General features: G+C 38.9%; 2 protein-coding genes across 10 annotated transcripts in view; one reads left to right on the plus strand and one right to left on the minus strand.

The window, feature by feature from the left end:
• Positions 1-624: 624 nt before the first annotated feature.
• On the minus strand, positions 625-13,336 carry map3k14a (mitogen-activated protein kinase kinase kinase 14a). 3 transcript variants are annotated; one of them, XM_038704065.1, is made up of 17 exons: positions 9,541-9,676; positions 9,327-9,359; positions 7,851-8,120; positions 7,686-7,767; positions 7,259-7,481; positions 6,552-6,920; positions 6,322-6,456; positions 6,104-6,233; positions 5,479-5,607; positions 4,177-4,281; positions 3,921-4,078; positions 3,674-3,824; positions 2,781-3,101; positions 2,589-2,698; positions 1,701-1,839; positions 1,493-1,593; positions 625-1,361 (listed from the first exon to the last, which is right to left on the minus strand). In XM_038704065.1, exons 3-17 carry the CDS (start codon positions 8,104-8,106, stop codon positions 1,200-1,202), a joined length of 2,571 nt encoding a protein of 856 aa, XP_038559993.1. In that variant the 5' UTR covers positions 8,107-8,120; positions 9,327-9,359; positions 9,541-9,676; the 3' UTR covers positions 625-1,199. The 3 variants fall into 3 exon arrangements, with proteins under 3 accessions (XP_038559993.1, XP_038559984.1, XP_038559975.1); XM_038704056.1 differs by lacking the exons at positions 9,327-9,359; positions 9,541-9,676 and adding an exon at positions 13,225-13,336; XM_038704047.1 differs by lacking the exon at positions 9,327-9,359 and having other exon boundaries at positions 9,541-9,697.
• Positions 13,337-18,093: 4,757 nt separating this feature from the next.
• gpatch8 (G patch domain containing 8) overlaps positions 18,094-26,707 on the plus strand; it is a 29,187-nt gene continuing 20,573 nt past the window's right edge. For 3 of the 7 annotated variants that reach the window (XM_038703992.1, XM_038704011.1, XM_038703976.1), the window contains exons 1-3: positions 18,203-18,247; positions 22,516-22,593; positions 26,689-26,707. Coding sequence is in view for 1 of the 7 variants with exons in the window: in XM_038703969.1 (XP_038559897.1) it covers positions 18,203-18,247; positions 22,516-22,593 (123 nt within the window). In the remaining 6 variants the exon portion in view is untranslated. Of the gene's footprint in view, positions 18,248-22,515; positions 22,594-23,535; positions 23,572-26,688 lie in introns of those variants that run through there. The other 4 variants (XM_038704002.1, XM_038703983.1, XM_038703969.1 and 1 more) reach the window with 3 other exon arrangements.

A 26,707-nucleotide genomic window follows, 5' to 3' on the forward strand; every position in this document is an offset into this window, starting at 1 on the left:
TGAACATGGTAAATTCTATACCTTAGCATCAAACTCCTCCAGTTTAACTGCATTAACAGTACTAGGGTAAAACATACAAACTGTCTTGTAGGAGGTATTGAAGGACAGTATATAAAGTTTAAATAAGGTAAATATGCGCTCAGCAGATAACATGACAATCTGGTAGTGAAGATGCTGATTTTTTTGAGACTCCAAAGTGGAAAGGGCTTAAACTTTTGGGGGTCATAAATATGCTTACTAAATGTAGTGGTAATCTCTTTAGTTAAAAATTGATATTGGTTGTGCACAAGTAGTAAATGTGGCCTGAGGACAGTACTGAGGGAAAGGTTGGATCACTAGAATCACTGAGCGACGACCTTTATGGCTCAAGAATATCCTCTACAAATGTCGTGGAAATCCAGGCGTTGCAGTCATTTAAAGTAAGACTATTTTTTTTATAATTTCATGGTGGCAACACAGGGAAGTTCAGAGGTTCATCAGATCAATACATATCATTCTCTGTGGACTAATGTACCAAATATAATGAGAATCTAGCCAGTACTTGTCTTGCTCTGAACTTTGGCAGATGACTGACATCTCCATCTTTTCAGCCCTCCCACAAGTGGGAACACAAATAGGACTTAATGAACATGACAACCAAGTGACTTTATTTTTTGCTGGGCATAATTTTGGTTTTAAGATATAGCTCGCAGTGTAAACAGATTAAAATTGTGTTTGTATTTTTTACATTTATAACCTAGAAAAATGTCAATGTTCTTGAGAGACAAAGCAAATCCCAGATATAGTTATTAAAATACAGTAGAAATGTTTATACTCACTGTGTGGACTTGTGAACTAATTAACCAATATAGTATTACAGACTGGACATTAGTGAGACCAATGGTGTGTCACACACTTTACACAGTTTCAAATACTGTTCAATGACTCAATGTAAATATGCAATAAGAAAAGCTGCAACAGAGCAGCCAAAAAAGCTCAGTGCTTTGACAGAGTAACAAGCACTTTACAGACAGAAAGCTACACAACGGCAACATCATTGCATTTAAAACATGTTTGCTAAAAAAACGGCAGTTCTGGTTTAGATTCATTTAAACCATTCATGAAAACATGGACCCTCTCACATTGAGACAATTCAACAGACGACCACATGTACAGCGGTTAAGATAACATTGCGGCCGATGGAAGGAGAGCTGTGGTCTCTATCTCGTCTCCAGCACTCCTTCCCTGATCCTCCACCTCCAGGCAGAGCTGAAGTCTGGAGCAGGAACACAGCAGAGCTCCAAACCGGACTCCTGCACCTCCTCATCATGAGCAACCTGCTGGCCCTGCTGGGTTTCCAAGGTGAAAACCCTCTCAGAGATCTTTAAAAAAAAAAAAAAAAAAAAAAGGGACACACATAGGCCTTAAACTAGTGTAATCTCACTCTTTACAAACACTTTAACAGACTAACATGAATAGCTGTTTTGACACATGAGCGTGTGCTGGCCCTCACCTGATCACTGATTCCAGTGGCGATGTGGCCCACCTTCACACGCCGCGTCTCTCTGATGCGGATGCTTCTCCTGTTGAAATCTCTGATGCAGACATCCACCCCTGTGCCAATCACAGAGCAGAGAGATGCGTGTGTAAGGGCAATTTATATCATGTGTGATGTTTGGTAGTACATTAAATAGTTTGAAAAAAGAGAGGTTTTATCTCACCTTCAAAGCAGCAGGGTGGCGGTAGCTGTGTGTGGCTCAGCAAATCAATGCTGAAAACCTGTACATCGGGCTGACTGTTGTAAGAGTAGACACCAGAGCTGTAGTCGTCTCCCAAGCTCAGGGACCAGCGGCCAGAATCCTGGAATAACAATTTTAAAGAGCAACACAAGCCAAACTGTTAATACTTTCACCAAAAATTAATGAACCCCAATGAAACACTTTGTTTAATGGACCCTATTTTGGAACTTCAAGTATTTGGACAGGTCACATTTATTGAACCTTTTACACAGAATACAAAAATTCTTTTTCTGTTATGACTTCTACAGGTTTTCAACAAAAACACTTGGCAGACCTTAACAAACTTGTTTCAAATGTTTTTTCTAGATGTCTTTGATGGCTACACAAAGTTTGCTTATAACTATCTGTAATGTGCAAGAGTGGGTGTCAGTGGTTGGCACTGGTTTTAGACAAAAGGTTAGGTCTAGACTGAAGCTAGGAAGATCTTTCAGCCTTTATTCCTGTCCTTCATCACCTCCTCTCTTCATATAGTTCTATGCTTAAATGGAGATGTTTCACATCACACCTCAATAAATATTCTTTTACACTTCTAATTAATCTCTCCTTATTTAATTACTTTCATGCAGATTAAGTGCACAGCTGAAATAAATCATAATGATGTCATCATGATTGCTACATGGTTTTAAAAATCGAGATGTATCAGCAAAACATTTTTGGATCCATCTGTAGCACCACGATGATTAGACGAAGTGATGACTTGGTTGATAACTCAGATCCTTATTTACCACCTTTCAATCAGACTCCAAATGTTAGCCTTCTGCATGGTTTGAGGTAAATTAAAGATGCACCCAATTGCAAATTTTGGGTTACCTTTTTGTCCCATGGTTCCCAGTTGGAATAAGGGTCGCTGCTGAGACAAGACAATAGCTGCTCCTGCATCTCAGCGGGATGAAGCTGGGACAGACTGCTTAGGTAGAAATCTGAAAACACGCAGGTGAATAATGAGTGGAGTTCAAACATTTAACACAAGAAAAATAAGCAGAGCGCTGACAGAAACCTCACCTCGCTCCAGTTTCCGTAGCTCAAGTTCAGAAACAGTGGTCATCTTGTTGACCCTCTTGTGGTTTGACTCAGAGATCGGCATTTGTGGACAGAAAGGTGATCCTTGCTTTGACTCATTGGAATAAGCCTCCTCTTCATTGTCATCGTCCACTTCCTTCATCTTCCTCCCTGCTGTGATCACTTTTTCAACAAAGTCTTGATGTTCCCCCTCATCCTCATAGTCAAAGCTGCTAGTGATAAGTTGCAGGGAGTCAGGAGGTTTGTTGGCAATATACAGGGGCTCTGTGTAGGGTCCCTTCACTGAGCTGGTGAGTCCTCCCACTGCAAATACACAAACACAACACATCAAGTCTTTACAAGATGTAAATGATGGTGCCTCCGAGGGGGTAATTTCAACTGGAGGATAGGAGGGACATGTCCCCCTCTCTTTTATATTCTCAGGTTGATTTTCTTAATGCCGCTCTCTGAACTTTTGCCCTCCATTTTGCCTCTCAGGCTACATACAGGCCATCCCCCACCTTATTGGTGAAGGCTGTTGGGGCAGCAGACACTACTCAGGGCTGTAAAAAGGTACTGCAAACTACCTTTTTCCAGGTAAAAAATCATTCATATTTTTAATTACAGTTAATGTTGCCCTAAAAGATGTTGGACATAAGTCTAAGGCAAAACAGTAAAGCACAGGTCTTTTGTAGTAAATATGCAAATACAACATTATTAATCAGAAAGTTATCAGGTCTCTTCAAAGGAAAAAGGGATTACATTCCAGAGGTTTACATAGCATTAAAATAATTTATTTGCTCATTTGATTTAAACCATCTGAAACCAAACCTATGCCCCTGGATGAAATACTCGCAATGATATGAACAAAAAAAGTGCAGTACATATACAGTTACCTTCTTTCAGAGCTCTGGCAGTTTTTTCCTTGAGGTCAGATGCTGATGCTCTCTTTACTGGATCCTTCTGAAGTCCCGCCTTGATAACTTCAGCTGTGAGAGGGCTACAGTCAGGTGGGATCTCTCTCACAGGCGGAGGCTCGTTAGCAATCTGTAACCATCACGAAAAGGTATGCTGTGAAGAGCAGACTCAACATCTGCGAGGAAACAGCAGGGTGTAGAATCTGTGTGTTGCTGTGAAGTATACCTTCAGGTAAAGTCTACAGGTGTAGTATCTTGTCCAAGGTTGACAGCCATTGAGCATGTGAAGTAACATACAGCAGCTGCTCCACACATCTGCTTTGGCTCCACGGGGTTCAACTTTTACAATCTCAGGGGCCATGTGGGTCTCTGAACCCTTCAGATCTGCATTGAATTACATCAGGAAAACAATGAATTAAGACATGGAAGTGGACAAATTTCCCATCTATTTAAGTGAATCGCTAAAGTTGCACAGTATTTACCTTTGGACCCACTCAGGCTCAGTCCCTGATTGTCGAGTCTCTCTGCATGTCCAAAGTCACATAGGAAAGTGTCTCTACCGTCCTCCGACAGCAACACATTGTCAGCTGTGGGAAATAATAATCCACTGCATTAATCTTGACATTCCCCAGTTCTCTCAATGGCACCTGGTTGATTTCCATGACTTGCGCAGTATAGTTTATGGATTACATAATTAGAAACAGGGCAGCTGCACAGACAGAAAACAGTCAAAGGAGCAAAATAAAAGGGAAATATGAGGTCATAGGGGGACAGCTGCTGTAGAAAACACTTTAATGTGGAATGAATGCCTTGCTTTTCCTGACAGACACCAGGTGGCGTCTGAGCTGCAACAGCATAATCATGCTGTTTGTCCATAAGCTTAGGTCTGTTTTTGCTCTTCCTCTAACTTAGTTTCCTTCCAGTTTTTCTCTTTCCTTCTTTTTGATATTCGTTTTTCCATTTTATTTTCATCTTCTGCCTTTATTTGGTCTTAACTGTCTCGATCTGTACTTTATTTTCTCTCACTTTTGTCTCTATCTACTTCCTGCTTGCCTCGTCCCATCCCCCCTCTCTGTTTCGTTCTCCCTTTCTTAACTCCTGATTCTGTGCACATGCGCCGTTTCTAAAAAGCAGCGTGAGTCACACTGTGGGAAATTCCCAGCCTGTCTTCTGGTAGTCTGGTTTCACAACACAGGTGCTTGATCTGTGTATCTATGACACTTGTGTTCCACACAACAGCTGCACAAAGACAAAATCCTCTGATGAGAACTAATTTGAAATCTGACTTTCTCTGTATGTTTTTGTTTTCCACTAGTTACCACAACAAGTAGAAGTCAAGCTGACACATTTAGTTTTACTGTTATTACTGTTACTTTGATCTGTCAGTTTACTGCTGTAAAATTCATCCTGAAAGTGCTTATGGGCCGACATTTACATTCATAACTTAGATAATTCAGAAATCAGAAAATGTTTTTCTGTTGCATTAGACAATAAAAGATTTGTTACTCAAATACTTTTGATTGCTTGTCTCGAATAAACTAACGATGATGGTTAATATGAGGGTACACTTAGTGTGTTGTCTTTATAAAACTGTGTATTTTAGTTATGACTTTAGTTATTGCCCCTTAATTGTGGCTAAAAAATACACATTCAAGAGTTCAAATCAGTTGGTGTCACCATTTGTGTTTTTACTTTTTAGTATAACACAGATGATATTTGAGCATTAGTAAACATTTAAATATGTGAAAAAGAAATTGGCAAAACATCCTTCATATATAACATACCTTTAATGTCTAGATGCACAACTTTTTTCTTCCCCAAGTACTCCAGAGCAGTTGAGACTTGCAAGTGGTAGTGGAGACTTAGGTCCTCTGGCAGCCGTCCGCGGTCCACTAACAGCTGGCCCAGGGAGCCTGGAATAACAGGTAAGGACCAGCATAAAGACCACATTAATATTTACTAATACACATTTCTGATTCCTTCTATTATGGCCTGGAATTTGAAAAGTGTGAGATATGTCATTGTGTTTATCAAACAGGCACATCCCACCACAGATGTTTAGTCTGAGTTGGACCATAACTTCAAGGAAGCTCCAACAGTCATTTCTGGCACCCCAGAACCACCCACTTCCACATCCCGACACTAATCACATCCGTATTTATGTAATCTTTATTATCCTAATGTTGCACCTACTGTACATGTGTTTGCTCTTAACATGATCACATCTCACCTAAACAACTTCAAGTATAACCCTCGATCTAAACAGCAGCAGCATTAAGTACTGACAAAGTGTGTGTGTGTGTGTGTGTGTGTGTGTGTGTGTGTGTGTGTGTGTGTGTGTGTGTGTGTGTGTGTGTGTGTGTGTGAGAGAGAGAGAGAGAGAGAAAGGCACAAGTGACGCTTGTTTACCAGATTTTTGGTCCATGAAAAGGAAAACATTGGGCCCCTCTCTGACCACTCCAAAGAGTTCCACCACACGAGGAGATCTGAGGGCACTCCACGCACCCACCTCCTCACTGCTGAACCTCTTCAAGGCGATCTGTGAGGAAAAGCATGGACAAAAGAGTCAGCAATCAGAGCACACTTTGAAACCAGGCAGTGGAAAAAACTGGAGGGGATGGAGTTACCTTTTTGACAGCAAATTTGAAGCCTGTGTTGACATCTTTAGCACTGTGTACTTCACCATAGGAGCCTTCCTTGATGAAATGTGAGAGGACATACTCTCTTCCTTCCTTGTATTCAGAGTCCACAGGCTGGATTTTCTGATAGAATAAGAGAGAAACAAGTTAGTTTGGTGGAACCACATTTTAAACCAAGACAGAAGACAGGAAGTAGACTGACGTAAAGCAGAACGTACGTCGTTATAAAAGATTATTCCCTCATTGCTGATAGAATCAGCTCCTGAGAACTCATCTTCCTCTTCTCTTGCATCACACTCCACCTCTTTGAAAAAGGGGTGTGCGTAGCACGGGTCCCCCTGACTAACGCTGCCCCTGAGGCCAGCAAGGGCCAGCGAACAGTCTCCCAGACTGCTGAGGGAGTCTGAGTCGCTGTCCTGCCCATAGGAATGGAAAGTGGAGAGGGGGCCGCAGACCTCATCCCTCCAGTTCAGAGGAGAGCAGCTGGAGACTGTGTTGTAGATCGGTCTGCTGTAGAGAGACGGCCCTCTGTCCTGCTCTTCTGTGCTTTCAATGCTGCTACAGCAAGAAGTAAGAGACGACTCCTCCTACAGGAGACAACCAAAAAAGCAGGATTGATCAGACTGATGTTTACATTCTCAGGTGAGTTTGTTTAGGGGTTAATCATTTAAGGCCATGAGAGGCAGCTTTGTCTGAATTCAGTGATTCACTTCCACTGAATGTTTGCACAGAAATGTCTAGAGATCGAGCCTCTACCAAAGAATGTGGCAATTTATACTAGAAGATGACTCACAAAGAAAACACTGCAAGCACGCTCAGTTCGTTTAAGGATACAAGAGTATACTATGTACCAGCCTACTTCTTAATGGCAGTGTGAATAGCTATTTCACATGCAAGACTCAAAGAGATGTGAAGATGTTCTTACCAGGATCTGGACCAAAGAACTTCCACTCTCCTGCTCAGGAACACCAGAGCGCATTCGATGTCTGAGTCGCTGCTTCTCTTTCTTCTTCTCCAGTTTTTTCTTCCCCTTGCGCTTCTGTCTCTTCCTGGTTTTCTTTCTTGGGGAGAACTGTGCTGATGAACTGTTTGGCTCCTGGATGGAGGCTGTGGTCGGGCACGCCACATTGTTGTGCTCTGAGGAAAGACTGAAGCAGAAGTACGGCAACAATGTAAATTCCAGACATGGCATTAAACAATTCAGTATAGCCTTTGTGAACAAATATTCAATTCAAATTTATTTATATAGCGCCAATTAATAACAGGAGTTATCTCATTGCAATTTTCATACTGAGAAAATGAAGTGTGAAATGCAGAAACAATGTCGTGTGTATGTCATGGTAATGTCATACCTGCTGGTGAAGCAGTTAGGGGAGGGAACAAAGGAACGTTCAAAACCGGATGGACTGAATTCTTGGGAGTCCTGGGTTTCACCTGAGGAGAGCACAGTGTTCATGTTAGATTATCTGTCCATGCACAGTTATGTGATTCTTTTTTTATCAAAAAGACATAATTACATTCAGCTTGGGCAATGAAGGTTGATGTCTTCAATGGCATTTCTCCCACTTGCTCTGCAGTCCCACGTGTCAGGAGTTTATTTATTAAAGGGTTTAAACAGGCTATGTAGTCCATTTTGAAGTCCTTCCCCTCCTCTTCCTCATCCTCCGTCTCCTGGTCTGAAGCTGAGCATGCCGGGTATGACCCCTTCAGCTCAGACTGGGATGACCCGGAGAACGGTGATGTTGAGTTAAAAATCCTTTGCCTCACAGCCATTTCATCTGCTGGATCTGGAAAGAGAGAACATCATAACTGACTGATAAGTAAAAGTGCTTTCTTTCCAATTGTCCAAATAACAACATTAATGTCAAATAAGTATTATTTGTATAAAAACTGATCACATGCGCATGAACCTCTTTTCTGAAATCTTGGTGGAAACCCTCAATTCTCAATTTGTGTCTCTGAAAGAAACTGATCAGATATGTTTTTAGAGTTGACTGAAGACATGATGGCTGTGTTTCATTGATGAGACTTTTCAAAATGAAAAGACGTTTATAACCAAATAAATGTCTCATTTTCAAGTTAAATGTTCTACTAATCCCTAACTTTCTTTTTCATTTGATTAATTGAGTTCTCAATGTTTTATGTGTTTATTTTAGCCTGACTGACAAATATTTCATTCTGTTATTTTCGGGATCACCAATTGTAGCAGAGAGCTCATAAACTTGACTCAACTTAAGATGAAATGTTTACTTCTGTCAAAAGAAATATACACTCTCTTCAATGCAACAATGACAGACTTTGTACTGTAGTTATGTATTAATCAGCTTCTTTATAGCTTAGCTAAAGGTTAACATATTTGACTTTGTCAAGCAAGTTCAGGATCACAATGATCACTTGACCTGAAACAAACTGAAATAAACTGAAACTCTGAAAGTTTGCGGTGGGCAGATGAGACAGGAAACGCAACCCTGGCCTTGTTTTGACAGTTGCAACTGTGTCGTTGAATGCAAGTCCTCTGTTTCAGTCAGAGGAAGTGTAACTACAGCACATTAGGCACAGCCGAGCTGAATTTCCAATAAAGATTTGAACAATTGACTGCCGATGGCTTGGGGGTTATAATTGTCACAAAATATATAACTGTAAAATTGCCACAGTCATTTTCCTCTCAGCACTGGTTCTATGCATTAAATGCAGTTTCAAAAGGTTCAGACTTAGAACTGAGTTGCAGCATGTTGCGTCAGTGTGTCCATGACACTTAACCGAAGCTTCTCCCTGTCACTCAGCTAACTGCACATATACATTCTTGATAGAGGTTGCACCAGGATTAATCCTGAGATGTTAAAATAATCGCATGGCTGCCAAAAACGTTCCAGAGCCATTTTTGCATATTGACAATACTAACAAGTTACTAACACAAGTAATACTAAAGTAAACTTACATCAAACAGTAGTCAAATTTCAATAAAAGCTATTTAAGTTTAGTAGCGACATTACCTTATGTGCCGACTTCATGCACTGCAAGATTATCTAGAACAAAGCAATTCAACTGTCACTTCCTTCTTAAGACGCCACACCGGTGCTGAAAGCACTGCAGCACACCACACCCCAATGAATATACGTGGAAAGGAAATGGAGAAAAACCCACTGCAATAAACACAACCACAAAAACAACTCTGTATGTGTGAGGCCCAGGGGTGCGTACACGTACCGAAAGATGCCAGTCTGGACTGCTCTCTCTCTCTCTCGTGTAGCCGCTCTGAATAGACTGTCAACTACATTAGTAAAACTAGGTGCTGTGGTCTGCCTCGTCCTCCATGCCCTGATTCTCAGTAATGTCTCAGCTCCGGCTCTGCTCAGTGCTCTGCATGATGCTGGCTCTCAGCCAACTGGGGGGGAGGAGCGGGCTGACAATGACTTATGGGAAATGCTTCTCCACTTCCCCATATTCCCCCTCCCTCCTCTCCCACCAACTTACTGCGCTTCCCTCTGACTAGATTAAAGGATAACAAGTTTGGTTATACTTTTGATGAAGCAGAACACCAGATCTCCGTGGCCTACGCCTAGTCAGATATACTCAGGTTTTACTCTGAAAAGAATTAACAATGGCTGTAATCTTTACAGCATAGCATCAAAAACAAATTAAAAGTAGAATATGGACAAATAAATGTTTGCTAATGGCAATATTGTTGTTATATATTCATGCCAATAAAGCTGATTTGAATTTGAATTTAATAAAGTCAAAAACACCACAGAACTGTCACATCACTATGAGCATGTTGTTAACTGTAATTTGGGATGAGTTTCTGACCTTCTGCACGAACCCACAAAACTAAATGAAATGTCGGCATTTTGTGACCTTTCAAGTCCTCTGACATCCTAATGAGCATGTGCCCTGTGGCCAACTAACATATATATGACACATGTCATGTCACACGCCCACACACTCTCCATTATATGTTGAAAAAGAACAACAACAATACAGACCAAACGTCTGTCTGTCAAAATGGGATCTGATATTAATTGTATCTTGTAGAAAATATTTGCGAGCAAGAGAATTTGGAGCGAGCATATGAGCTGTCACTTGAAATGTGAGGTGTTTTATCTGGCTATCTGAAAGAATCTCGCTTGCTCTTCCTTTCAGAACACAGGAAATTCAGAATACCATTTGAGAGGCTCCGCCATGAACCATAGCCAAGAAATGGTCTCAAATCACAAACAACATATAAAACTAAGATAATGCTGTTAGGGATGCAACTAACAATTATTGTCATTGATCATTTCCTCAATTATGGTGGTTTGGCCTAGCACTGAAATGACTAATCGATCAACAGGAAATTAATCTGAAATTACTCTGATTAATGCTTAATCATTCATTAAGCAATCAAGTCATTTTTAAAGTTTCTCAAATATGATTTTTTTTCGGGCTGTGAGAAATTGTGATGAACTTGCTGGCATTCTAAAGTAAAGACTAATTAATTAATAGATTAATTGAGAGAATGATACCCAGTAACGAAAATAATCATTAATTACAGCTCCTAAAGTCCAAAGTAATGTCTACAAATAGCTTATTTTGTCTGAAAGAAAAAAGATATTCAACTTAAAATTACATAACGTCAAAGAATGTTCTTTGGAGATCATAATCAGTTGTTTCAGTTCTAAATGCAATACAATACAATCACTAACTACTGCCTTGAAATTTACAATCACGCTGAACCTACACCTCTCTGACAGTGTCAACAGGAACTGAACAACTGCAAGCTTCATTCACAGAGATAGCAATTATTATGGGCTATTGCATTGGATTACATGAGATTGGACATGGGTACCTAATAAACTCATAACACACAATAACCTTAAGTCTTAAATATGAAGTTGAACAATTTATTGTATTCTAATGTTGCAGAGAAATCCTGAGATTAACTCCACATACAGTCAGTAGCTATATTGAGCCAACTTCTGCTGTACACCCACACAGATTAATGAAATTCCAATGCCTTTAGTAAGGATGGGGAAAAGGGACTCACTCTGAAGTCGGCCACAGAGAACATACAGCCAAGCAAGGAACATCGGCTGCTTCTCAGGAAAATGTCCCAGTCTTTGACTACTTTGTCCATAGTGTTTAAGACACCATATGACTTAAAGTTGCACTCAGACTGACCAGTCACACCTCTCTGTGTCACTTCCCTTTTCACTGTTACTTCATCATTATTAGCTGAAATGAAGAAATGTGTGTCCCGACAGTAAAAAAACAATATTCACTTGGGTGCACACATTTTGTAGAGTCCTCTGTTTCCAACGTTTTCTACCAATTTCCATTCAACTGATCACGTTCTGTGCATTAATTGTCGATATTTGAAATAATCAATTCCCTTGACAATTATCTGTTTTATATCATTGTAAACTGAATATATATTTGGGCTATGAACTGTTGTCAAACAAAACAAGACATTTGAAGACGTCACCTTGAACTTTGAAAACAATGGTCTTATAACTTATAATGAAAATAATCATTAGTTGCAGCCATTCATTCAACATAATAACTTGAAAATTCATCAAAAAGCATGTATCCCCCTCCAATATCACTATTGTAAATGCCAGGATATTAAGACAAATGACAAAATCAGAAACACACTAATTGGAATAATTCACATATTTTAACACCAAATTACATGAATGATGGTGAAATTCTAAACTGTAACACTGGTGTAATTTCAGTCATGTATAACTTGTAATCTGGCATGTATTTTACATATTGTATACTATGTTAGACTACACCGTAGTCTAATATAGCTATGCAGTGAATTACTCTATTACCATTACTCTATGGTATAGGAGTGCACAGGAGTGGCAGCCTACTTTGTATGTAGTGAACAGACTTTATATAATGTCTTTTCTCCACTTTCACTTTCTCTCTATGTTGCAGAGGAAAGGAGAATAGGACACCATTGGTTTTGTTATTCAATGATGGACCCAGGCCACCATTGCTTAGCTGTAAATGCATGCCAGGAGTTTGACTCTGGGCCAAGAATGGATGCATGCATTTGTGCAATGTGTGAGAAGCAGCAGAACTAGGACTAAACTTATGCAGTTAATGTCAAGTGTGACGAACTACAATATAAATCTGGTAGACATGAACTAATAATGGTTTACTGTTAAATATACCAATCAGGCAGATATGATCTGATAATGGCATAACAACAAATATTATAATATTGGACAACATGAAATTAACATGATAGCGTACCGGAACATGATAGCCGGAAAAGTAGGTACAATTAGTAATTAGTAAAGCTAAACATATGAAAAATCACACCTTTTTCTTGTTTTCTTACGTGTTGCATGTGTAACTTGGAGCTAAGAATGTACTGTTTGTATCTACTTGCATTATTTTCAGATTTTAATAGGCCAATTGGTTTATCTTCAGCTAGTAACGTTAGCACTGGAAAACGTACAAGCTGGAGTGCAACAGTTGTTTTAATCACAGACATCTGGCTTCAACAGGCGTATGTGCGGTTTTGAAAAAGTTTGGTGATCTGTAACGTCCTGACCAAACTTACAGTAACAGCAGCCTACATTTTATTGGGCCGACCTTTGTTGTTTTTAGCTATTGTCAATAAATTGGCAACATATAACCATATAAATATATCATATATCACCGTTAGCTGTGTTATTCTTCTTCGAGTGTGTACGCGCTCTCCCTGTACTGAAAACAATAACTTCCTTGTAGCCACACTCACCGACATGTTTTTCCCATTCGTTGAGAAGTCGAACTTTTGGATATAAAAAAGCTGCCTCAAAAGAGCGAAGAAACGACTTAGGTCGGACACCTGTGTCACTAGCTAAACTATTTAATTTAATGAGAAATAATATGTACAGTAGACTCTTTACTTACCGAGCTTTCAATTAGAAGGCGTCGGCCGATGGTGATCAGATCGGTTTCTAGCTAGAATGATGGCTTCCGGTTATTTCTGTCAAAGTAGATATAAGCTTCCCTTAATATTACTATAATGGTATTCAAAATAACAAGATAAAAAATAGGCTTGGCGTTAATATTATTAGTAATGTAATGTTTTGATATTTTTTTGTTGCAGCTTGCGCTCTAGTAATATAGATGCATTTTTAGTAAGTGCCGATAAAGCTTTTATTTTGAAGTTGAAATGGCTAAACTTCCTGCATGCGCCAGTTTTTTATGCGATGAGTTCCCATATTTTTATATACAGTCTATGGTTCCCATACCCTACAATATCCTTCAGAAACTCATTCCCAATTCAACTCGAAATGTACTATTCACTCGTTACGAACCAAATATTTAAAATTCCCTATTTTTCCCAAAGCCAAAGAAATACATTTTGTACATTTTGTACATTTTACTTATAATGTAATATAATATTATATTACAATTTAATTAATTAGCAATTGGTGTCTTTTGGTGTTTTTCATTCAATTGTTGAGTTTAGGACTGATGTTCATATCCTGTGATTTTGAAGTAAGATGTGACTAAATTGAGCAAATTTGCTAATCTCAACAAAATATGAACAAAAAATATACATAGACAAAGTATGACAATGACCTGGTTTTAACCTGCCTTTACTTAGTCCATCAATGTTGACAACAGTTGCATAAACACTGGACTGAAATAGATCTCTGTTTCTTACATCAATATGGACATACTGAAAGTTAGCGGCTGAAAGTAACTAAGTACATTTACTCAATTTTGAGGTACTTGTACTTTAGTTCAGTATTTCCATTTAATGCTACTTAATGCTTCGACTTCACCACATCTCAAACAGAAATGTTCTACTTTTCACTACATTTATTTAAGAGTTATAGTTAATACAAATGAAGATTTTACAAACTGAACACATGATCAGTTTGTAAAATATGATCCATTAATACTCCACCTTGACCAACAAGGAGTTTACATATAATACATCAATTTTTAAATGGTGTGTATCCATTCAGTGACTGTTACGGCAGCGTTTTGGAATAGAAACCAATAATTGTGTATTTTGTTATGACAATGAAACTACTGTTCATTTATTTTTCCATTGTATATATTCTAAAGCCTTATGGCTTAATACAGTGTTTCCCATACATAGGCTTTACTTGGGCGGGCCGCCCAGGTAGATTAACAGGCGCCCAGGTAAATTTGGCGACTCATTTTAAAACCGTTCTTGATTGCAGCTCTGCGCCGCGAGCGCACATTCGCTCCGCACATCCTCTCACTCGGTCGCTCTCTCTCGCAAACACGGACAACAGACCCGTCTGTGAACTGAATGATTGGTATCATAAACACTGCTGCACAAATCTGCCCAACACAACGCTGTCAATGTCGTAGACACACCTTCAAAACAGCATGTAAGGAGGAGCCTAGCTAATAAGGAGAGCCCCGCTCCCCCGCCACAGTTACGTTGCCAATCTGTTGGAAACTGGCTTTACCCAAAGGTTTTCCATCTCAAGAGCTTTTCTCTGAAGGACATGGTTGTGTCAGGGACAACAACAAAGACGACTTTCTGATTAATAACATTGTCATTCTTGGGAAAATTTATATTCACAAATCCAAGTTTTTGAAAGTGAAACCTAAGTTTTGTGTATTTCATAACGAGTTTTCTTCCTTTACAAAAGCCCTTAATGTCATGCAATCGAAAAATGCAAAGAGACTTTTTAGTGTTATAGCAGAATATGATTTGATTAAAAAGCCCTAGCCTTTTCCTTTTTATTTAATTTCCTTTTCTCTCCTTTTTTGTTTGTTTGTTTTTCCCTATCTTTTGATATGCACTTGGTCCTTTTTGTAATATGTGAAAATTCAAAGCCATGTTTTTTTGTATATGGAATAATTTTTCTGAAGAAAAAGAGAAGGAAATTATCATAAGGTGTGAAAACTGAAGATACTTTTCAAGTAACAGTGCTCAAATAATTTGCAGAAACATGCTTTATTAATGTTCTATTTTTTGTTTTCCGTCCAATTTTCCATCCTCCTGATTGTCTTCCATTTTTCAGGTGTTGTTTTCTTCCTGTTCTTATTGGCTAATGATAACGATTTTTAAAGTACTGTAGTTTTGTCATCTGTATTGACACAGATTCACCACAAGATGGAGTCATAAACTACTGGGTAAAGGCTTTTCTGCTTCAGTTTATGGCTTCAACACACGTACTGATATCATTAACTACATTTACATTTAACGTTATAGGCAGCAAGCTAAGGTAATTATATTACATTACATATAATGTAATGTAATATTATATTACAATTTAATTAATTAGCAATTTTGGTGTTTTTCATTCAATTGTTGAGTTTAGGACTGATGTTCATATCCTGTGATTTTGAAGTAAGATGTGACTAAATTGTGCAAATTTGCAAATCTCAACAAAATATGAACAAAAAATATACATAGACAAAGTATGACAATGACCTGGTTTTAACCTGCCTTTACTTAGTCCATCAATGTTGACAAGAGTTGCATAAACACTGGACTGAAATAGATCTCTGTTTCTTACATCAATATGGACATACTGAAAGTTAGCGGCTGAAAGTAACTAAGTACATTTACTCAATTTTGAGGTACTTGTACTTTAGTTCAGTATTTCCATTTAATGCTACTTAATGCTTCGACTTCACCACATCTCAAACAGAAATGTTCTACTTTTCACTACATTTATTTAAGAGTTATAGTTAATACAAATGAAGATTTTACAAACTGAACACATGATCAGTTTGTAAAATATGATCCATTAATACTCCACCTTGACCAACGACAACATTAAAGTTCAGTTTACATATAATACATCAATATTGATCCAATAACATAACAACATCACATAATGACAGTTTTCACTCCGCATTATAAGTACTTACTTACTTAGATACATTAAGTAAGTGACTTAAGGACTTTTTAGTATTTTTTACGGCAATATTGCTACTTTTGCTTAAGTAAATAATCTGAATACTTCTTTCTCCACTGCTGAAAGTTGTTTAAGCAGCTTCATCCAGAAATGTGCTATGTGTTCTAAGTCTGTGTCATGTGTGAATAGAGAACAAAGAGGATAGTTTCCGTTTTTTTCAATACCAAAAAAATCTCTGGATAGCTTCCTGTCATTACACTTGTGTGAACAAAAGCCAAGAGATTCTCAAATCAAACTAAGGAAGTATTTTGTTTGAACAAAGCAAGTACACGAGCAGAAAACACTCTGCCATTTGTTCCTGGCAAGCATTTGTTTGGAGGAGAAAATATGGAAACAACAGATCTGATACTAAGGGAAATCATTCTCTTGTAGTCATACCATCACAGCTACTCGACTCGTCCCCCAGTTTGACCAGTTATCAAAATCTGTCTCCCGTTTTGATTAGGCACATTTGAACTCATTTGGCCTAAAGAAATGATGGGGCAGGATTCCCCGATGAACAACAAACTCACTCATTGTGCTGCCCTAGTGTGAGAAAATTTCAAACCTCCTGACCCCCTGCCCACTTTTTCAGGAAAGCACACCAAACAAGCAAATATGTCATCAGTAGCATGTACACTACAAATGTTCTTAGGCTGTTGCAAAAATGCCTATCTCTTATTATCCATAAATAACTATTTCCATTGTATTATGATGCATACATCCATAGCCAGATTAAATTAAATCCTTTTACACTGACTCCCCACCCCCTACTTTTCATCCACTATGCATTGTGTATACAATTTATGAAGTACCATTGAAGTACAATTTTAGTGCACACAACAGACTCCACACTGGTACTTCATTATATGACACAGACACCAACCAGATCTATATATCAAAATCTTTATTGATGTTTACTGTTTCATATGGTCAATAGTATGAAATAATTTAATAAAATGCTAGAATAATACGATACCACCTGTCACCAAGTTATAGACCTGTCAGTTACTTTGTTGTAATTTGAGCAGCAGTGAAATGTAATTTATGTGCATTTACTCAAGTACTATACTCAAGCTGAGTATTTATACTTCTACTCCATTACATTTCAGATGGAAATACTGTACTTTGTACTCAACAGTTACTAGTTACTTTTCAGATCAAGATATTACAACAAAACACATGATTAGTGTATGAAATTAAAACATGATGCTGTACTATAGATTTAGCTACCCAAAAGTTTATAAAGCATTTAAAATGAGCACCTTTATGCATCAATAATAATACTAATAGCCTATAGGCTACTGATATAACACTGACAGGGCCCATTCTGACAAGCGAATAGGCAACTTTTACTTTTGAGTACATTTAGCTAATGCTATTGTGACATTTTGAATGCAGGACCTTTACTTGTAATTAAGTATTTATATTGTGTTGGGTTTACTTATCTTAACTTAGGCCATACATTTGGCCTTATTTTAATACCAGCATTTGAATAAATATGAGCACAACATAAACACAATACAATAATAAAGGACTTAAAACTACATTGTGAAACATTGCCCCTCAACAAGACAGGACCACATGATTAACTAATAATGCATCAGTGATATGCTTTACTGGTGCACGTTTTCAATTAATTTCACAATTGAAATCAAGTGAAATAGATACTTTTGTGGAATAACGTTAGTGTGTAATCCAGTCTTGGCTACATCCATAATTTTTACTACAAAACTGCAGTTTTGTCAGCACAGTAAACAAAGCTTTGTGTAAAGTGAAATATGCTGATACATGTTATCTACATACATTACAGCATCAAGGTGGCTTAACTAAATTCCCAAAGGTAACGCTGTAACATCTTGGTGGAAATTGTTGTGTAAGGTCAACTCACAAGGACCGAATCGTTTGCGAAGTGCACAGCACCACTACAGCGCGCTTCTGTCGGACACAGACGGAGCGAGCAGAGAAGCTGCTGCTGTGTGAAGAAAATGGCCGACAGATTTTCTAGGTTCAACGAAGACCGTGATTTCCAGGTAATCCATGTTAGACAATTGACGGAGTGCATATATTTTACAATGTCTAGATGTTTTATCATACAAATACGGAATAAATCGTCACGGACGGCTAAGAATTATTACAAACTGCATCGTGCATTTCGGTGTAGATATCGCTTGCTAGCACTGCAAGCTAACCAAGCTAACACTAGTGAATAAGGCTAGTGCACTGCGTCTCTTTTGAATTTAACTTCCCTGACGTTTGGCTGCGTGCTAAATTTGACTCCTATTGTTGGTTTTGAGCTGTAACATTAAGCACAGTACCACGCAAGCATCTTAACCATGCAACAATAATAGCTAGTGAAGTCCAACTAGCTTGTTAGTGACCTTGGGTAGACTGGTTATTTATCGACATATGCTAACGATGCATAGCTAGCTAGCAGATAGCTAACGCGTACGCACATTGGGCAATATTAGCACTAGCAAGAAATGGCTGTATCATTTTGATAACTAGAATACAACCAATGACGCTAGTTAGCACGTTGAAATTAACCGAGTTACAGTCAGCTATCTGTTGGTCCAGTCATTTAATGATATTACATGAAATTACCTCTAAATATCTGTTTATTTAAATGCGTTTGAAGTAGAGTAGTTATCGATAGATTTCAGATAAACAACATGTCATTTGCTGAATTTCCTCCTTATAAAAGCGTGAATAAGCTCGTTGTTGTGGTTGTGACGTTGCCAGACAGATTTACTTCACTTGATTTTGTTTGTTTCTGTAATGCGAATTAAATTAATTCTTCACTGGAAACAAAAGTAGGATGGACGCACAAGATGGTAACAAGGGGTTCTTATTTTGCTTCAGCTGTGTGAAGCTATTCATTAGTAATACCAATAAATCTGTCCCTACATCACATTAATAACATTTTTTGCGACATGACAATGTTTCAGGTTGTATATTTGCAACATTAGTGCCAGAGCTGAGTTGCTGAATTTCATAACCCATAGATGAGCTGTTTGTCTTTCACTTGCCTATCAGTGATCAAAGACCACACCCAGTAGAAGCCAAACACAACATTACTGACCAGACTAGAAAATAAGATTAATCCATATTTGTAGTTTTTTTTTATCAATCATTCATCACACTTATTTTCTTTGTAATCCCTCATATGGCGTTATAATCTTCCTTCTCTCCCAAGCATTAGTCATACTTTGTATCCCACCATATTTTTAAGCCACCTAACAAGTTTTTAATTCTTTGACATACTTGTTACTGGCTGATCTGCAGGTACAAGCCATACAGTTTTAAGTAATGGTTTTACCAGATGTCATTCTGCTGCACATGTTGTCTCAGAAGCAAGTTAATGTGTCTCAATCCCTCTCTTCTTAATATCTGCAGTACAGTGTTTTGCAGTAATTTGGAGTGGTTTTATCAAATAAAGCTAGGTTCAAACTTCACTCAAGAGTTGTGGGATTGAATGGAGGCTGTTTCTTAATGCATGTGCTTAGTTATGCAGCACAGGTGTCATTTATCTAACATTTTCAAAACATTTTTCCTTTCATACGTCATCATTCTCCAGTAAGAAAGGTTGTGGTGTCATCATCATGTTATTTTATAAACCATATACGTCACTATGAATGTGAGGATAATTACTAGATAGTAAAGATATTTGGTGACCAAATTTGGTGCATTTTCTCATCTGTGTGACCTTGTGTGCTTTTTCCCAGTGGTTTGTGAAGGAAGAGGAAAGTTGCTGTATAAACATTGATGTCCAGGGTCAGAGAAAAGGGCTTGCATGAATAATTTGAAGTACAACCCGGCCACTCTTCCTTACATATTGCTGACAGCATTTTGTTCTGTTTTTGAACAAGGACAGTGAAGCAAGCGAAGTTCGACTTAAAGGCTTTTTGGTTCATGAAATATGGGACCTTTTGCTATCGGAGAGAATAATCTTAAACATTGCTGCAATTGCTTTAGCTGTTTGTTTTGGATGTATTCAGCTATTTACTGTAGATGATGAATGATGTGACGAAGTAGGTGAAGTACCGGACATGCTATGAAACCCATTAAAAGTTTACACATGTGTATAAGAAACAGTTTGTGAATTGCTTGTGTATTTCCATCTATACCCACTGTTTCAGTGTCCAGTGGGAACTCCGTATTCTGCTGTTTTGTCAGTAAGAGGTGAATTGCTGTGTGGTCTGAATGAGTCAGTTGAGGGGCAGCTCTGGCTCAGCACAGTGGAGCTCTGTTTGCGAGATCTGCTGGGAAGGCGTTCATATGCTCAGTATTCAGAAAGTTTCTCTCTGACTCCATAGATTAAAGCCTGCTGCCAAGCAACACAGCGCAGTAAACACCCACAGATGGTCTATCTAATATCTAAAGCACAACCAGTCACCGACAGCTCTGTCTGCTTTATTGATTTGCATTGTTGTAGAAAATCTAGCATGCTGCTAAGCTTGTGTTGCAGAAACACACGAGGCAGTTTATGAGCGTCCACAGAGCTGGCCAGCAGTAGCACTCTCGCATCCATTTGCATCCATTCCAATGTTGTAGAACAAATGGTAATTTACTCTTTTAATGTATATCAGAGGACTAAGTGAATGTGTCATTTCTGTGCAGCATTGCTGGGCAGTTTGTGTTCCAGAGCTAGGGTGTTGAGGAAGCAAGCAGAAATTAAAATAAGAAGTCACTGCGGTGTGTGGGGGCCATGCTGATAGCACATTAAGTGGTCTGAGCACAAAGTCAGGAGGAGGAGAGATGTTGTGTGGGCAGAGCAGGGAGCCATCGATTTGTTCGTAAATAAGTCCTTTGCCCAACCTCTACATCTTCACTTATGCTCATGAGTGGTCCTGTTTGATCTGAATTAAGTGTGGCATCATATCACCTCATTATTGTGTGCCGATTTGAGCAATTTCTTATCTCTGCAAAACCGCATTCCCCCAGAGAATGTGGGGGATAAAGCCTCTTGCATGGCCCAGCAAATGTTAGCATTGTCTTTTTACAGCAAAGATGAATGAAAAACTCACTCTGTGATATATTTTGTGTGCAGTTGTGTTAGATGTAGTTGTCTATACATGCCCTACTTCTAGTAGCTGCAAGCAGCTAGAAAAATAATATAATAACATGGACTATTTTTGGAATCTTTCAGTTTTCTGCTTGTGTAAACATCAGGAGAAAACGGACTCACAAACACGACCTTTTCTCCTCTGCTGCTAAAGAGAGGAAGCCAGCTGTCTCAGGACAGAAACTGCTCTATAAACACACTCCATTTGGTTGAGGTAGCGAGCCCATTACTCACTCTCTGTCCCACCCAGGGCATGGACTTAAACATAAATGCCCAATTTGAATAAGTAAAGATATGCTTGTAATTCAAACAACAAATAGCCTGAGGAGAAAGTCTTTCTTCACTGCTGACACTGCTGTAATAAATTTAACAAGAAATAAAGAGATAGAAATTAAGTATGTCAAGTCAATTTTTAATCGTGGCTTTAAATAAACTTAGCAAGTGTTTATTTTTATCCTCTGGATTCTGTTTAGCATATGTGCTGCAATTTATGGAGATGTTTCACTGTATGTTTTCAATATATTGTATATACATAAATATGTCTTTATTTACAGTCAATGGTATATTTATGTAATGCATGTTTTTTGCACACATCTAGTTTATGGATGTATTGGTTGATCACATCTGTATCATTCCGGCACTGGTTGAGATACTGACTTCAGTTTGGTTCTTGATGATCATGCTATCTTGTGCTCTGGGTAATATAGCCACTACAACTTTTTCCAGTCCTTCTCTTCTATGTGATTTGACTATAATTCAGTGCAAATTACAGCAGCAGGCATGCCTCCTTGTACCGCCTTCTCAGATTAAAATAAACTCAGTCAGTGTCATGTTTTAAAATGCTAATTTTGATGGGGTTTAAACAAGTGTTGGATCTTTCTTCAGGAACTCTTTGTGTGATTACTACCAATATGTGCTGCAACGACATATTTTTAATATATATTAATGTGCTGATTATTTTATTAATCGTTTTTGTTCTTTAAAATGTCAGAAAATTCTGAAAAATGTTCATTACAAATTTCCACATGTCTTTAAATTGCTTTTTATGTCCAACCAATGCTCAAAATACCCACAGATATTTTTGTTTACTGTAACATAAGGCAGAGAAAAGCAGAAAATCCTTAACCAATACTGATTATTTTTCTGTCAACTGATTAATTGTTTCAGCTCTGCCACCTATCAAGCAGGACTAAATTATATATTTCTAAAATAAGCTTTTAAATGTGTGTCATTTAGGGTGGGAATCACTTTGACCAGTATGAAGAGGGACAGTTGGAGCTGGAGCAGGCGTCCCTGGACAAGCCCATCGAATCGGTAAGGCTGCATCTGTCATCCCGCACCATTGGACCAGCTGTGAGAGTGGATGATTGGTCCAGGGAGGAATAAGAACCACACCTTTTTACTCCAGTCATTCTGTCCATGTAGATGCATCCAGTGTTTTCTTGAACACACATGCCACCTAACCTGTAGAATCACTTGCCTCATGTCCATTAATACCCTTTAAGTCCCTTCCACTTCCCATGCCCTCTGCGTACTCCATTTTCTGTATGACAGTTAAAATGATTATGTATATAGATCTTCCTGCTACAGATAAACATTTGATTTTTGTATCAGTCTCCCATTAGTCATTGTTAGTCATCTTAGCACTATGAGATGACTCTGAAAGCATGGAGTGGATAAAGCACTGTCATTAATGGCTGTTTTGTGAATAGTCTAGCTGTTCATCCATTTTAAACTCATTCAGATGAAATTCCATATTTGGTAATAAGCAGGTTTTATTCTTGATACTAGTTATAACTACTTTCAGTGAGGTTTCTATACAGAGCCTTGCAGTTTTGTTATATTTCTATGATCCATTGGTGAGCCACCTATTCAACCAATGTGTTATTTGAAATGTATTCAGAGGGGTGTGATCATAAATTTAAAACCCTCTTATACAAGAACAAACATAATAAACACCTGTTGCCGGGCAGATTAGGATTTAAAAACAGTCTGATTAAAGTTTACAATTTTTATATCTGATTATTTTGACAGTGGCTCAGAGTTGTCTGTTAATTAAAAGTGGGCAGTGCTTATTCCGCTCCATTTAGGAAACAAGAGAGTGCACATTAGATGGTGTGAATGGCTACATTTGTGTTTGAGAGAGTGTGTTCCTGTGTAGCTTTAGAAATTATGTGTTAGTGTATAGTGTTTATGTCTATAGGACAGTTATCTTATTGTACACAACTTGGGGTGTTCGACATTTCTCTCCTGCAGCGAATTGGCCCCTATTAGCTAAGCAGCAATGACCTGGTTTGTATTTGCACGCTCTGCTTTCTTACTCCTATCTTTAGGGTCCTTGTAACGCTTCTCTGACTGTCTTTCTCTCTCTCTCTCACTACTGTCACACTCTGCATCTATTTTCTCTCTACCTCTCTCGCTCCCTCCCTACTACACAGTGATTCGGTGTACAGTACCCTCTGTCATTCTGTGCTGGCATGGTGCTTGTGCAACTGGGACTGCATTTTTCGCTGAAGAGGCACATAGATAATAGCGCAGGCAGCTCTCTTCTTTCTGTCTTTCCCACTCTCTCCATCCCCTCTTCTGTCTCTGAAGCACTGTGGTGAGCAGGCCCAAACTCCTCTTATGTACACAGTGTCGGGTCTCCTCTCCTCTACATTACCAACATGCTTTGTGACCCAATCAGATCAGCGGCAGGAGAAAATTCGTTGTCCTTGCTGTCTGTCCTTAAAAATAGAAAAACACAATTGACATAAGTTTGTTCATAATTTTCACAGTGTATCATCATATTTGTAGCCTGAACGTGTGATTTCCATAGTTAGGATCTAGTGAAATGAGAACATTAAAATTTTATATCCTGGTTGAGTTCTATGTATTACGTACTTTCTCACAGGCACACAAACACCCCACCGTGTGTAGGTGGTGGAGAGGGAGAAAGGAATATGAGAGAGGTGGCCTGCTTACCTGGCTTGAGTGGCTCCTTTACTCCTGCGCTATTATTTGTGGAGGGGCGCTGAGGGCCGCGCTGCAGCATCACGCAGTTCTTCTCACATCACAAGTGCCGTCAGCTGTCATTTAGTCACCAGTAGTAACATTTGCACCCCTGACATATTGTCTTTGGAAAGTGCATGGCCCATGATGAAGGTGGCGGACTTTTTATCCACAGGCAAGTAACCATGAAAGTTTGCCACCAACTGTTAATCCTGAAGATCATTTTAGATGATATGGAGACATTTTCACATAGCAAATTACACAGTTCTTGTTTGAAAAAATGTACCAACACACTAGCCAGTATCAACAGAAGACAAAAAGAAACATACCTACTCCTGCTTAGCCTCAAAATGGTCTCCACGTAGACTAACATAGAGTATGTAGCCATGTTGTTAGGTTCACAGGTATGTCCCTGCCTCCGTAGTGCATACGTTTTAGGTGGTAGGATTTCTAGCTGTTGACCAAATGTGTTGCGGTTACTAAAAGCTTCGGCCCAGCTACTCGGAGCCCCTCCCCTGCCACTTAATTGTGTGTGATCTATAGGCAGCTAGAGGTCTGTGGTACTTTATTGGGATCTTTTTTCTCTTTCTGTCTTTCCCCTTTGGTCTTTGCTCTTTCTCTCTAACATTGTTTTTGCATTGCATGTGTTAACTTGGTAGCATTCAGTACTATTTTCTCTCAACACTCTGTCCTAATTACTACTACAATTTTCCTCCCAGACTCAGTCCTCCCACGCCTCCTTCCCCTTTCCAGTCCCTCCAACCCACCCTCCGTCCTCCCCTCTCTTACCTGACCCTGTCCCAGAGCGATATGCAGCGGGCTGCCTCAGAGCCACAGAAACCACACATACACACTGGAAATCTAAGAAACACACAGGCCTTAGGAAGATTATTGTAAGACAGTGTACTTCTTTTTATCCACGTTGAAAACACTACTAATTATCTCTGATGCAGTTACAAAGGCCTATAAGGACTGGTTACATTTAGTGGGTATTAGTGTCACCAGGAACTGAATTATAAGGTGCGTAGTTTTTTGCAGTACAGCCAGACATTTTTTGACACCGCTCTGTGTCACTGTTAACTGTTAGACTTCTGCCACATAGTAAGGGGAAGGAAGAACACAAAAAAAAGGTCAAACCCAATCCTTTTAAAATCCCGACCAACATTTTCTACGGCAAGCTCTTTATTTAGCACCATTCTTTACCCAGTGAGCAGCAGGGTGATGGGTCCAATGTCATTGCTGAGGCCCTTCAGATGTTTTCAGTCTGCAATGGAGTAAAAAGAGGAGATAAAAAATAACCATAAGCACTTGTCAGTAAACGAGTGTGACCACCTTACCTCACAATCAGTGGGAATGTCAGTGTCAGTCTCTGTTGAAAGACGTTGGGAACGCCTTCAGACTTTGCCCTTCAGAGTTTTTAACGATAAACTTCCAGTTGATGAATTGGGCCTTCAGAATTATGAGGTAAGTATGTATTTTTAAATTATTATGTTTAAACATTTTTATTAATTGGACTGTGCTTCTGTCATTTTCCCATCTCACTTAGTTAATGAAAGATTTAATCCCTTAACGTTCAATCTGACACACCTACACTTGCCTCCATTCACTGGGAAGCAGGAGCCTTCTGTTTAGGTTGTTTGGCTCTTGATGCACTGAGACAGTTGTTTCTATTTAGTCACACCTGCAGTAGCTGAGACTGACCAGGAATGTACAGAGCACCAAACACACAGGGACTGTAAGAGTTTATGTGGAGCAGCAGGAAACAGTCCCTGTCCACCACCAGCACTTGCCAACTGACATTCCTCAGGGACACGAGAGAGGATGATGAGTAACTGCAGCAACTTACTTTCTGCAAGAGCGTTCACTAAAGGGTCTCTTCCATTTTCTTTCAGAACATGCAAGAGGCGTAGTTTTGGTTAATGTGGGTTTAGTCACCTTTGCGGATTAATGTGCTTGTTCCGTGGTACATCCCCCTTGGTAATCTGAAGCAGAACAATTTAGTGGCAGGGACACACAAACATATCAATACTGTAAACATCTAAATGGCTGCATAGACAGAAGCAAAAAGATTCCCAAGTACTCTGAGGTCTCTAGGTGGGGTCCCCTGCATATCACTTCCCTCACCTATATCTTTTGCCATGCATTGTGCCAATGACAGCACAGTGCACACTTTTAAAAACACCCCCTCTTGTAGATTTCTTTTGTTTGGATAACATTTTCTAATTTTCTTTCTCCTGTATTAACAGTCAGTTGGTCGATTTATTGACATGCCTACCTTTTCTGTTTGTACAGTGTTGTGTTTGTTTAAAAGCAGAGAGAGATTTGCATTTTTAAGAACTAGAGAAGCTAGCAGAATTGCAGTTGAAAGCGTTTGGCCGGTTTCTTACGTTGTGTCACGTGTGACTGTTTTTTTGACAGCCCAGTATTTTAAAGCCAG

This window comes from Micropterus salmoides, unplaced genomic scaffold (genome assembly GCF_014851395.1).
Source record: "Micropterus salmoides isolate LMB-PRFRI ecotype aquatic unplaced genomic scaffold, ASM1485139v1 Ms_hic_scaffold_10, whole genome shotgun sequence".
Classification (NCBI taxonomy): Eukaryota; Metazoa; Chordata; class Actinopteri; order Centrarchiformes; family Centrarchidae; genus Micropterus; species Micropterus salmoides.

Excerpts from the sequence above, each read along its gene's own strand:
- map3k14a (XM_038704056.1), bottom strand. The coding sequence starts at position 8,106 with ATGGCTGTGAGGCAAAGGATTTTTAACTCAACATCACCGTTCTCCGGG. Across the intron at positions 5,608-6,103 it reads TTTCATGGACCAAAAATCTG|GCTCCCTGGGCCAGCTGTTA; the intron begins GTAAACAAGCGT and ends CTGTTATTCCAG. Across the intron at positions 3,825-3,920 it reads CCTGTAGACTTTACCTGAAG|ATTGCTAACGAGCCTCCGCC; the intron begins GTATACTTCACA and ends TGATGGTTACAG.